This window comes from Gopherus evgoodei, chromosome 6, assembly GCF_007399415.2.
Source record: "Gopherus evgoodei ecotype Sinaloan lineage chromosome 6, rGopEvg1_v1.p, whole genome shotgun sequence".
NCBI lineage: Eukaryota > Metazoa > Chordata > Testudines > Testudinidae > Gopherus > Gopherus evgoodei.
In genome coordinates, this window is record NC_044327.1 from 78,693,234 (window position 1) to 78,706,059 (window position 12,826).

Genomic DNA, 12,826 nt, shown 5'->3' on the forward strand with positions numbered 1-12,826 from the left:
GTATGTACAGTAAATTTGTAAAAAATAATTCAAGACTCTTCCTTAGTTGAGGGTTAGATTTGTCAGGGAAACAAATACTAAGACATTTTATTTAAAAAAAAAACTGTCACATTTTCTATCATGATGAACATCCAGCTTTATTTATAATGCATGAAAGAGAATTAAAGAGATGCATAAACTGATATGGGTGCATATACATTAAAACATCTATCAAGAGACCAAAACTGGAACCTGATCTTAAAAATGAGGGAAATAACTAACCCAGGGGATAGAAAAAACAGCAAAATTCTGTAATGCACAAAACATCCATAAATGTTATACAGTAAAAATTCATTATTTTATACATTTGAGTTAAAAATTATAAAAAGTAAATAGTACAACACGAGTGCCATATGAAAACAGGAATATTAAGGTTCAAAATTAATAAATAGGGAAGATTGGGCTTTGAAAGCTTTGGATTTTAAAACATCAAGGTTTTTCTTTTTTTAAGACTTTCAATTAATTTTTTTATTGATCAAAGGGTAATTTTACTTGAAAGGTGTTTTTTTTTTTAAACAGGAAGGAAATAACAATCATAAGATTACATCACCCACCTTGTCTTTCTCAATGAATCAAAGTGATTAAACAAGACCAAAAATTCATGATGAACTGGATCCCCATTCAACCACAATAAATGGTTTTTTTTGTATATAAACACATGAGTAAGGAACATAATTGCAAGCACTACATGGGCATGATCAGCAGTCTACTAAGAGACACTCATTGACTTCAATGGATTATGTAACAGCCCTTATGTTGAAAACTCTTAGGGATATCAATGAGAGTTCTACCCACAGAGTACTTACAGGGCTGGAGTCTAATATTTCTAGTTGCTGCTTTAGAGAGTATCACAAGAAACATTTAAAAAAATGAAGAGGAGCTGCAAGATGAGAGGTATAACATGAGAAACCTACCTAGGTATAAAATCTGACTCATTGGAGACTTTGGTCAATTCATAAATCTGGGAGTAAGAATCTCCAGACAGAACAATTAGACTTTTGTTGGAGTTAAGCGATCTCTTAGTAACTGAAGTGATATGATTAGCAGGAGGTGCTTCCAGCACTAGAGAGAACTGGTTTACTTCTGAATTCCAGGAATACAGTGCTGATCTATCCTTACCAGCTAGTAGCACATGGACTGCATTTTAAAAAAGAAGAAGAAAAGAAAATGCTCAGAGACAAATGTAATCGTTTTCTCAGTGCAATCCCAGCGATGCTTGCTTACAGGAACTCACTGACCAGTCTTGCTTTCAAGGTCTGAGACAAAAGAACATTTGTTCAGTATTCTTATTCACTTATTTATTTCAGCAGTTACACTTCAAGTCCTAAATGAAGTTCTGCAGAGAAGCACCTGATGGTGATGCACTTACACCAGTTTTACATCAGTTCAGAATACAGTAACTCCTCACTTAAAGTCATCCTGGTTCAAGTAGATTTGTTTTTAAGTCGCTGTTCTATTAGTGAACATGCTCATTTAAAGTTGCACAATGTTCTAACGCCGTCCACCCCCCTCAGCACCTCCCGCCCACCGGCGGGCCCCGTGGATCAGCACCTCCCCCTCCCTCTCTGCAATCAGCTGTTTCACAGCATGCAGGGAGGCTGGGAGGGAGCGAGGAGGAGCAAGGACGTGGTGCGCTTGTGGGAGGGGGCAGAGCTGGGTTTAGAGGCGGGGCGGGACTGGAGAGGGGATGGAAAGAGGCAGGGGGCCTTGGGGGAAGGGGTGGAGTGGGGGCAGGGCCTGGGGCAGAGTCAGGGATCAAGCACTGCCGGCAGTTTGAAAAGTCAGCGCCTGAGGCCCCAGACGCCTGTGGCTGTCTCCAGCTCTGCAGGGATCTAGAGGCCCAGTGCCTCTGCACTGTGTGTCCCGAACATACCGTGCAACCTGGCAGATTGGTTCCCCTAGGAGACAACTGATCTCTCCAGCACCCTGGGAATTGAGGAGGCATTCAGTGACTAACTGGAGCAGGTATTTGTGTGATCTGCTGATCAGAGGCCAGCAGAGACATCCCCAGCAGGTGCTGGGGAAAGATGCAGCAGTGTCCCTTCCCTGCTCTGCCTGGTTCTCATGTCAAGCCCAAACCCGCAGAGCTTGCACGGGGAGGACTCTGCAGGCCTAGGAATGGGGGTGTTGTTGGCCCATACCTGCACCAGAGCTCTGGGGCCAGAGGATATTCACTTACCTAGTTACAGCTGAGAGTCAAACTGCACATAATGTCTTTTGTCTGGCAAAAAAAAAAATTCCCTGTAACCTAACCCCTCACATCCAAATTTACATTAATTCTTGTGGGGAAATTGGATTCGCTTAACATCATTTTGCTTAATGTCAAATTTTTCAGGAACATAACTACAATGTTAAGTGAAGAGTTACTATAGGCCCAAATAAGTTATTCCAGTGTGGAAAAACATATTTAAAAAAACTGAAATGTGCTCTGGCCAGGAAAGGGCAGTCCACATTATTATTTGTATAGTAGTCACATTTAGTACACTTCCCATCTGCTTCTGCCTGTTTCTTCCAGATCTCCTGTCAACATTACTCCATAAGCCAGAGGTCAGCCTTTCTGTCTTTTGGAGGTCATCCAACATCTTGGAGCTCTGTCAAATCAGGAACCCAATTAAGTGCACAGTCTCTCTCAAATGAAGACCTTAATTAAATCTGCTGCATCACCACCAGAGTAATTATGTTTATATATTTGCAACATTGCCTTACTTCTGGAGTATTTTTGCTATTTTGAGCTGTAAGGTCTTCCATCCTTTCTGTGTGTCATTGTAATTTGTTTGGTGCCAATTCACATCACCAGAAGAATGATGGACTGACATGCAGCTACCACATTGTCATAGCACTGTTTCCGGTAAGGTCCTACCACCAGTGTAAAAGTTACTATTGGAACAAGGACTGTAGTCACCTAAAACTTACCTAAACCTGAAGGAGGCATGAAGGTGTGGATTTTGTTTATCACACTAGAAGAAAGAGACTGAAAATGCCTGAAGGAAGATTGTCCTGTCTCCCAGACAAAAACTTCACTTGAATTACTGGATTCTGCAAAGGGGAAAGGGAATAAATCTCAAGCTTGACTACACAGTGAATCTGATCAATGATTAAACACCTGCAATGCTGGTTCACATCAAAATGTCTGCATTTACCAGATCTTACCACACAGATAGCCACATTACCACATATTCCTCTATGCTTAGGACAGGAGATATCTGTGGTAACTGGGACAACGGTTGCAAATGGTGATCATTCAATAGCTTCTATGTTTGCACACCCACACACCTCAGAATGTTAAGGTTGTTGGGGCACAAAATGACAAATGCAAGACAATGCATAGGTAAGTGGGAAGTGTACCATAAGCCTTTTCACCAGACACAGAACGGTGTGTTAGGAAAGCAGGACTGCCTAATGGATCACATTGTGGCATAACAATCATCTCCACCACTGTTCCATGAATTCTGCACAGCACATACATTGCAAGGATGTTAACAGCAACTACCATAGTAAGAATTTAATAACCCTCAATGTTCCAGGGAAAAGTGTATGTTGAAAATCGGCACTTCACTTATTCTGCACATACTTGAAAATGGATGCAACACTTCTGTCTGTCCAATAAATAAAACAGATTGTCACGGATAAAATTCTCAGAAAGTGTGGCCTCTCTCCTCTCAACCTTAAATCTCTGTCTACACTGCTGAGACAAGTGTCTTTCCCATCAGACAGACCAGCATAAACTCATGTTCTTGTATCATGCAACATACCTTTTGCAACTATTAGATAGATATCAGACCCAGAAGTCAAGGCCTCCATGTGTGTTATTCCATTTACTGGCACTTGATGAAGTTTTTGAAACTCGTCCTCTGACCATTGGTACAGAAGGGGGTGTTGGCTGGAATTCGACAGAGAAACTGCTAGGTACATAAAACCTCCTCTGGGAAACAGGGCCATGTGCAGAGCTCCATAAATTGGGAGTTGATGATGCAATACAAAAAGGCCATCATTCCACTGGAAAACCTATGGGAAATGATACATAATTTTTTTCGTTAGATCTAAGTACAGTCAGATTGTGCTAACAGAAATCAGATGTCACTCTGAAGACTTTAGATTATTTTAATTATCCTCTGAATCATTAACATCTAATGGCTGCTCAGTGAATTCAGTTGGTTTTCTCCTTCCAGTTCCTAGTAGACAAGCATCTGCATTGCAAAATCACCCCCACCCGTGATGTTATTCTTGTTGGACGCCTCAGCCGGAAAGTGAAAAACTGAATGGGCTTGGACACTGAGCTACCACTAACCTCTAAAGATGGTCCCTCCACATGAAGGCTGAGGTACAGTGGTAGGGTGGTATAAAGAAGCTGCATGCAGGTTTATCTGTTCTGAAGATAAGAGAACTTCTGTCTCTAAGGCTGCCTACTTCCCCTTAGCACAAGTACTAAATGACAATTTTCAAAGTAGGAGGATTTCTAATAATGATTCACATCTGGTATATCTGTATAAGTTCATGCAGACAATACTGGTAAACCTAAATCAGTCTGTAAACTTCATTTTTATTCAGCTTCTTGTAGAATTCGGGGTAGCAAGTTATAGTGGGGTGGTCACTCCACTCTGGCCCTGAAGGGGTTAAAAGCATGGAAAGGGAGTGAGAACAGCTATGAGAAGCGGAGTGAGTCGCTGACTACAGCTGTGGCCAGTTTAATCAGGGCCCAGCTGGCCCTTATAAAAGGGCTGGGGCCAGAAGCTAAACAAGAGAGTCTCTCTCTAGCTATTGAGGGAGATGGGCCTGGCTGCTGGGGAGCTGAAGAGAGTACCTAGAGTGGAGCAGGGCTGGGGAATGGCCAGAGGAGCTGAGGGAGCTCCAGCCCGGAAAACTCCCAGGCTGCAAGCCTTGCTAAAGGCCCAGAAAAGGTACTGCAGTTGCAGAGGGGCAGCCCAAGGGTAGGCAGAGGCAGCAGGTCCAAACCCTCCTTGCCAGTGCATTCATACTGCAGTCCACCCCAGTGAGTGGGGGCTAGATGGTGACTGGCAGTAGCCAAAGACTGAGGCGAGGGGGGATAAGTGTTTGGGGGTTCCCTGGGGAGGGGAGACCCAGCACCAGGGCCATCGGCAAGCGAGACACCGGCCTGTAGAGGGCACTCCTGAGTGGACAGAGCTAATTCCCAGGACGAACAGCAGGAGGCGCCGCAGCAGTGAGTCGGTGCCCCACTACACAAGTCAATAGTACTTAAATACCATTATGCTGATTGCCACTTAGGAATTTCTAATCAGAGCTAAATGTATACTGCACACATATTAAAAATGAAAAAGGGAAATCATTCCAACCTGTATGGATCTGGAGTCAGTTGTATGACTTGCAATAATTAAATAATCTTTACTGTTGACAATGAAGTGTTTTACATCTCTGGTTTCTGGAACTGAGAGAGTCTGTATCTGCAAAGGCAGCACAAGGACAGGAGAACTTTGTGAAGTGATTCAAGTTCTTCACATATGGCTAATTTGCCTAATGGACGAATGTTATTCAATACAAAACTTTGTTAAAACATCAGAAAAGTTCCATGATTACACAGATCTGACTGTTCAATAATTTCCACATGAAAATGTCATGAAAACATTATGGACAATCTCTGGCATAAACAAGTAGAACTCCTTTTAAGTAAATAGTGGTGCACTAGCTGATTTTAATTCAATGTTACCAGAATTTAAATTCATTCATTAAATTCATAAAAATTAAGATCTTGACACTAGAGTATATGAACATCTTATTATAAAATGCCATATTTTAGGTCATTGCAGAGCACAAGTACCATGCTGGAGCTCAATACTAAATTGGCCTCCCATGAATGTTTTTTTCTAAAGCATCTAAAATAAGGTAGAAGTCTTACCAGTAGTACCCTGAGTCCAGGTGTGAATGTATATACATGATTGTTGGAAGAGTCCTGTTTGGTTCCTCCATGAGTAATCACTAGAAAGGCAGCACCATTGATGTGAAACGTCACACAACTCTGAGGATTCCGTATACTGAAGTCCTGAGAGGAGAACCACAAAGAAAGTGGATGAGGTAACTGGACTTTACAAATCAATTAGTACCATCCATGCGAAATGGATTAAAATAAGAACATTTACCTCAATGGGAACAAAAACTCCTCTCCATTGATAGATAGAAGAAAAGCTAGCTGGGGAGGTCCGCAACAGAACACCATATAAAGACTCTCCTGATGTAAAGAAACACCAGCTAGATACTGACTCTTCCACAAAACTTTGTAAGACAGACAGCACACTGATACCACCCTCTGCAATACATTAAAAATACTAGTTACTAGGATATACATGAGGGGGTTTACAATCTTATCTTTGATTTCACAAGCTACATTCAGACCTAATGCCAGGAGGAATAATACTGTTGACATCACTCAGAACTTCCATTTTATTAGCGTAAATGTATACAGAGGTTAAAATAATGAGAACACAATGAGAACTCAACAGACGAATGTTTTTGTAATATGTATTCTCAATACACAAGCAAGTCATACAGGGAATCTTTGGTGCACAGAATGTAGTACTTAACAGGTCATATTGGAATTCAGCTAGGATCAAAATAAAGCAAGCTAATGGAAAAGCCACACACACACACACACACACAAAAAAAGAAAAAAAAAGAATTTTTCCCCAAGATGAGAATGAAGTCAGACTTGGAAAGACTTGCATAATGTACAGATCTGTTTAACTTGGATATTTTGAATGTGTTGTCAGAATTAAATTACAAATGAAAGCTTGGACCCCAATCCTGCCAACTGTTACATGAGTATCTTTGCTCATAGGAGTTATTTAGGCCTCAATCCTGCAAAGATTTACATAAGTGCTTATCTTTAGGCACTGTGGCTAGTCATATGGGGCTCTAATGGAATTACTCACACTGCCTAAAACTGAGCATATTCCAGGACTGAGGCTTTATAATATAAACTTTTTCAGACACAGACAGGCATCTTAACTGTATGGACAGTACTTCTGCATATTGTGGGTGCTACAAGAATACGACCATGTCTTATTTAAGAGAAGTCTAGAGATAATACTGTTCTGTATAAACTGATGTGAGGTAGGGGAGATTTCAGAAGTCTCTCAACTCTGATAGAAGTGACAGTCAGTGGACTTGCTCTAGTGAACCCGTTTTATCTATTGAATCTTAACACACACAAAGAAATTTTAATACAGGAGTTTACTTTAACAACTCTGAAAAACGGATTTAAATTTCAAAACTAGTCTCTCTGCCTCCTTGGCCAGTTTATTGTTGTTAACTTTTAATAAAAGTAACATTCATTGAGAAAAGAACTTACTTAGGCCGAATGCAGTATTGGACAGGGTCTCCCACTCCACACTCACAGACATATTGAGCCCATTACTTCGGGATACTTTCAAATAAACGCTACTGTTGGCTTCTTCAGTTATCAGAGAACTTGTCCTAAATGTGAGAATTGCAAAAATAAAGAAACAGAATTCCTTTTACAATGTATGAATTGGAGTTCTGAAAAACATAACTTACATGGTACAGCTGTAGTGATAGAATAAACAATAGTGATGGAAAGAAATTGCTAGCAGCTGGTTTCCTTACAAGTGGGGCTGCTGGTAGCACCACTATCAAGGTTGCCCAACACTTCCCATTATAAGACCCTGGTTTCAGCTGCTTATAAGTTGGGCAAACTTTAATCATTTGGGATTACCCTGTCTGTCATTACCCTGTCTGAGTGTTTTGGAAAATTTCAGATAAATTGTTCAGCCATTTCTAGGAATGAAACGAAATATATTTTACCTGTGTTAAAAATTATGGTGATCTTTTCTGTGACTCAATCACCTCTACACTTTGGTGCAAGGATTTGAAATTTGGCGTACTGGTGGCCTTTGTGTCAGGATGTGCCTTTTGCAATCCCCATAAAAATTGGCCCAAGTTTGACCAAATTATAAGCCTTTGCAAAACTGCAGTTCTCACATGCTCATCAGAGACTTGGATTGTATCAGCTGAGTTCTCCAAAGATTCCATTTGCACTGGGCAAGCTCCATCCAGGGAAGAACAGGACATTTGATGCAACTGCAGTTATGGGCTGTGGTGGGCTTTCTTGGATCTGGTCACCTGCACTGAGAGCAGGGAGCCTGTCTCTCCTGTATGCTCAGTGACCCTCCCTGCTGGGGTAGGGCAGCATGGAGGAGGAAATTGCCTCATTCGAATGCAGAGGGGACAAGAGAGAAGGGGAGCTGACTGGGACAAGGAGCTTGGCAGGAGTAAAAATTGGAACTGCAGCCTGGCTGGCATGGAGTGGGGAGACTGGGACTGCAAGACAGTGAAGGGAGACTGAGATAAAGATGAGGAGCCAGGGTAGGGGAAACTGGGACAGGCTGGACAAGGATATTGGGATTGAGAATCAGGAGGTGAGACAGTGAGGATGGAAAACATGGTTTAGGGTACAGGAGGCCCACGTAGATGAGCAAGACAGATCAGATGAGTTTGGGGTGTGGGAAAGGAACTTGACCAGACTGAGAAAAAAGACTGGAGGATGGAAGGTGGGGAAAGAACTGAAGTTAGAGAAGGAATGCAGAAGAGTGACTGGGACCCAGTAGTGATGGAAAATGTGGGTGGGGATGGGTGCAACTGGAGGCCAGGGCTGCAAGGAGAGAGATCAAATGAGAACACTGGGATAGAGGGGCCTGAGACTGGCTGCGCCAGGAGACCGGAAGTTGGGGTGGAAGGGGAGAAGACTGAGACAGGGATTCTGAAGAGGTGACACTGAATCTTACATTTCTTAACTTCTGAGTTGCTCCTTTGACTTTTCAATTTGAATAATGTTCTTTTAACATAGTAATTTTGTGTGTGTGATTATAAATATGCTGTTAAAGAACAGTTGAAAAGGAAGTTAGTCTTCATGCTGACTCTTTCTTCACATAACACACTCAAAGAACAATTTAGATATATAATAAAGATATGAGTTATATGACTAAAACAATAAAATAGCAGTAGCAAGAGGACAATCTGAATCTAAAAACTCAATCAGGCCAGCTCTGGGTCCAATTTTTTTTTAAAGTATCAGTGCTCTTATATTCTGGTGAAGAATGGTTTATTTTTAATCTTCTGTTCTCTGGTATAGAAGCAATGTTATTTAACAGACACCAGACATTTTAAAAGATTTTCAATTACCTAAAATTGTGGATTGCTCATTACCTTGTTTTCTTTTAAACAGGTCCACCAAAGAAAGATGCAGAGAATTATCTTGTCTAGAGAATATGAATAATTACCCTCTTTATAACTGAATTAGTGTACTGTACCTATTTGTAACTGGATAGACACTAAAAAGCCCCAACGGGGCTTGGTTCTGTAACACTGTGACCATAGTTTCCACTCTTGTGCCAAGTCTGGCTCCTCCCATTGGTCTGAAGAGAGTGACAATAAAATGTTCATCCATTTCTGGTTCTTCATCTAGTATGGCAGAAATGTGCAGAGTCTGAGAGCAAAACAAGTACATGAAGTCACTAAGGGTATGTCTATACTACCCGCCGGATAAATCAGCCCCTGAGCACTCTCCCGTCGACTCCTGTTCTCCACCGATGTGAGAGGCGCAGGCGGAGTCAACAGGGGAGCGACAGCAATCGATTCACCACTGTGAAGACACCACGGTGAGCAGATCTAAGTACATCGACTTCAGCTACGCTATTCATGTAGCTGAAGTTACATATCTTAGATCGACACCCTTCCCCCCGCCCTCCAGTGTAGCCTAGGCCTAAGACATACTAACTTAACAGCTGCTGATATTCCTGTGCTTTCTGTGCTTAAAGTATACACCAGGATGGGAGTCAAACAACAGTTACTGAAACTGGACAATACAGAAACAGTGCCAGCAGGGAGAGGGGGCTAGGAATTAAACTAGAGTAGTGGATTTTAACCTTTTTTTCTGGAGTGCCCCTTTGAAGGCTTAGCAGATGAACACACCTCTTCCCTTTCTATTTCTTTCTTTAAAGCAAAAAAAGCCCCCACCTTCTTTTATATTTATTTTCCTTTCTTGTTCTGTCTCCCCACATCCCATTCCTCTTTGAGTTGGTTCTTTAGAGGCAGGAACTGTCTTTTTGTTCTCTGTTTGTTACTGCACCTAGCACAATAGGGTCCTGGTCTGGGACTGGGCCTCCTCTTGGGCACGATGGTAATGCAAATAAATAAAAATATGGAGATATACCTATCTCCTAGAACTGGAAGCGACCCTGAAAAGTCATTGAGTCCAGCTCCCTGCTTTCACTAGCAGGACCAAGTACAGATTTTTCCCAGATCCCTAAGTGGCCCCCTCAAGGACTAAGCTCACAACCCTGGGTTTAGCAAGCCAATGCTCAAACCACTGAGCTATCCCTCCCTGTTACTGAAACTGAGCTAAGGGCCAGAGGAACAGAGAACATGACATGAGTGGACTACCTGAACCCACAGCCCTGTTTAGTACATGTTTGCTGATCTGGTATCTACCGTTTAGACCCCAAGGAGCAGAAAGAGAAAGCTAACTACTAGCTGCCTCACTAAAAATACAGGGGCATATTTGCACTCTGCGTGTTTATGAACTTAGATTGTGGAGGGAAGGAATGCATCTGAAGTCATGAAACTTTCTCCATTCTTTGCTGCTCTTTTCTGCTCCACCTGCCACTGGATTGAGTGGGACCCCTCTGAGGAAGGCCTGCCTTCCAGGTTGGTAAACGGTAACACAGAGGAACAGAAGAGTATTGTAGTACTTTTACCTTCAATTGTGCATAAGCACCATCCTTTTCCAATATCATATGAAAGCAATAGATATACAGGTACATACAGTTTTGCTGCTTGTGGTTACACAGATAACAGCAATGTATCTACAGCTAACCAGGAGCCTGGGACCTTTCAGATACAGACCTTGCCATAGGTATCCAGGTCTTTGCTTGCTCCAGGTAAAATTTCTACAATATTTGGGATGTACTTTTGTGAGTCTTCAACTTCTGAGCAGGTTGGGTTAATGTTTCCACATAACATCTGTGCTATACTGGCTACTAATTCAATTCCAAATACAATTCAAAGTGCTTGTGCTAAAGCTCTCCATGGTGTAGGACCCATTTAAGATACTATGTGCTTTCTTATATCCTACCATAACAGTTTAAAGTTATGTATTTTGACTCTCATTGCCCATATTCCAGGCTCTCCATCAGTGAAGCTCCACTAGTCCCTGAAAATGGTCCAAGAGTGGTGACAATTTTATTAAATAAAACCCCACTAGAGCTGGTCAAAATGTTTAATTCAAAATGCTTTTTCATTAGAACAGACATTTCAGCAATGTCTCATTTAAAAAATGAAAGCAATTTTTTTTTCAGACAATAAAACTTGCAGTTTTGGGGTTTACAGTTTTTTGACAAAAACCTGAAAACTTTAGAAGAACAATGTTGATGAATGAAAACTTTTTTTTATCTTTCACAGGAACAAAAAACATTTCCTGAATAGCTCTAAAACCCACACATCATACAAACTTGCTCCCCATGACTGAATCCACACAGAAAACTTCAGATTCACAAGACTTTTTCTGTTTCATCAGCCAGGATTTTGGCGGAACATTATTTTATTTTCTGTTCTTTTGAGGTCTTGTTTTGGTCAGTTGGATGTCTTAGGCCACATGAATTTTTATGAAGGACCATTTTCATCTGAGTATGTTTTTAGTACTTATTGCACAGTACATATGAGCTTTTATTATAGGTGTTTTATTTAGACAATAAAAGTAAAATCTTCACTTCATTGAGGGGAAAGGCAAAATACCCATTGACTTAAACGGGGCCAGGATTTCACCCTAAATGAATAAAAAATCAATAGAAAACTAGTTCAGCAACAAGATCATCCATTTTCTAGTTTGATTTTTTTTGAGTGGGGGCAATCTCCGCCAGCCCCACTCCAGGGATTAGGTCCTCTTTCTACCCAGAATTTACATTTTTGTTGTCTGAGAAACATTAGTTACTGCCACATTTTCTTGCACTTTCAGTAATGTATTCTGTACAACTGAGAGCAATGAAAGTATTCTGACTATACAGAATGAAATACTGTACTATATTTTAGCTCTATTATTCAAGTAGATTGTATGTAAGAGGCAAATTTCAGAATAAAAACATAGCCATGTGCCAAGTATATATAAGGAAATTGTTCCTCAGTTTCTCTGAATGTATCCTATGCATTATATTGTTTGATATTTATCTGAACTGCTGCAAAAAGGCATAAATATTCCAAAAGTAATAATGGGATTAAATGACTACATAGAAATTAGTGTTAGAATATTTCATTTTCTCTACATTTTCATATTCATATATTCACAATCTTTGAGATCTCATTCCTACAATAACAAGAAATAAAACAAAATACAACAGGAAATCAAGTCTAACATAAAACGTGGACAGCTCTGTATGCTTCTCAGGTAGGTGAAACAAGCCTACTTCTCTTACATTATAATAACCACCTGCATATTACCTTGAATCTGACTCCCTCTTCCAGCATGATATATCCTTGTGAAGGGGTCAGATCCACTGATGCAGCTGAAGAATTTATTTCTCTCACAAGATACTGAACAGTCACAGTGCCAAATATCCCCTGGGGAGGTTCTCTAATTATGTTCAGTACAGCAACACTTTCCATCAAATGGAGAGCTGACTGCTCCCTTAGGAAAAAGTGATCGCTGTTATTGAATGACAAAACTCCATGACCATCATCACTGGCAAGGATGGTAACTGTGGCTTTTGAAAAAGAAATAGTGGAAATATATTATTTTTAATGTCCA

At 40.9% G+C, this 12,826-nt stretch overlaps 1 protein-coding gene across 3 annotated transcripts in view; it reads right to left on the minus strand.

The window, feature by feature from the left end:
* The window catches only part of ADGRV1 (adhesion G protein-coupled receptor V1), a 463,719-nt gene that overhangs the window by 321,613 nt on the left and 129,280 nt on the right, over positions 1-12,826 (minus strand). For all 3 annotated transcript variants that reach the window (XM_030567084.1, XM_030567083.1, XM_030567085.1), the window contains exons 43-51: positions 12,520-12,782; positions 9,339-9,514; positions 7,361-7,485; positions 6,153-6,319; positions 5,912-6,055; positions 5,352-5,459; positions 3,792-4,044; positions 2,953-3,075; positions 954-1,176 (exon numbers count right to left, since the gene is read on the minus strand). In XM_030567084.1, the coding sequence (XP_030422944.1) occupies positions 954-1,176; positions 2,953-3,075; positions 3,792-4,044; positions 5,352-5,459; positions 5,912-6,055; positions 6,153-6,319; positions 7,361-7,485; positions 9,339-9,514; positions 12,520-12,782 (1,582 nt within the window). The remainder of the gene's footprint in view (positions 1-953; positions 1,177-2,952; positions 3,076-3,791; positions 4,045-5,351; positions 5,460-5,911; positions 6,056-6,152; positions 6,320-7,360; positions 7,486-9,338; positions 9,515-12,519; positions 12,783-12,826) is intronic.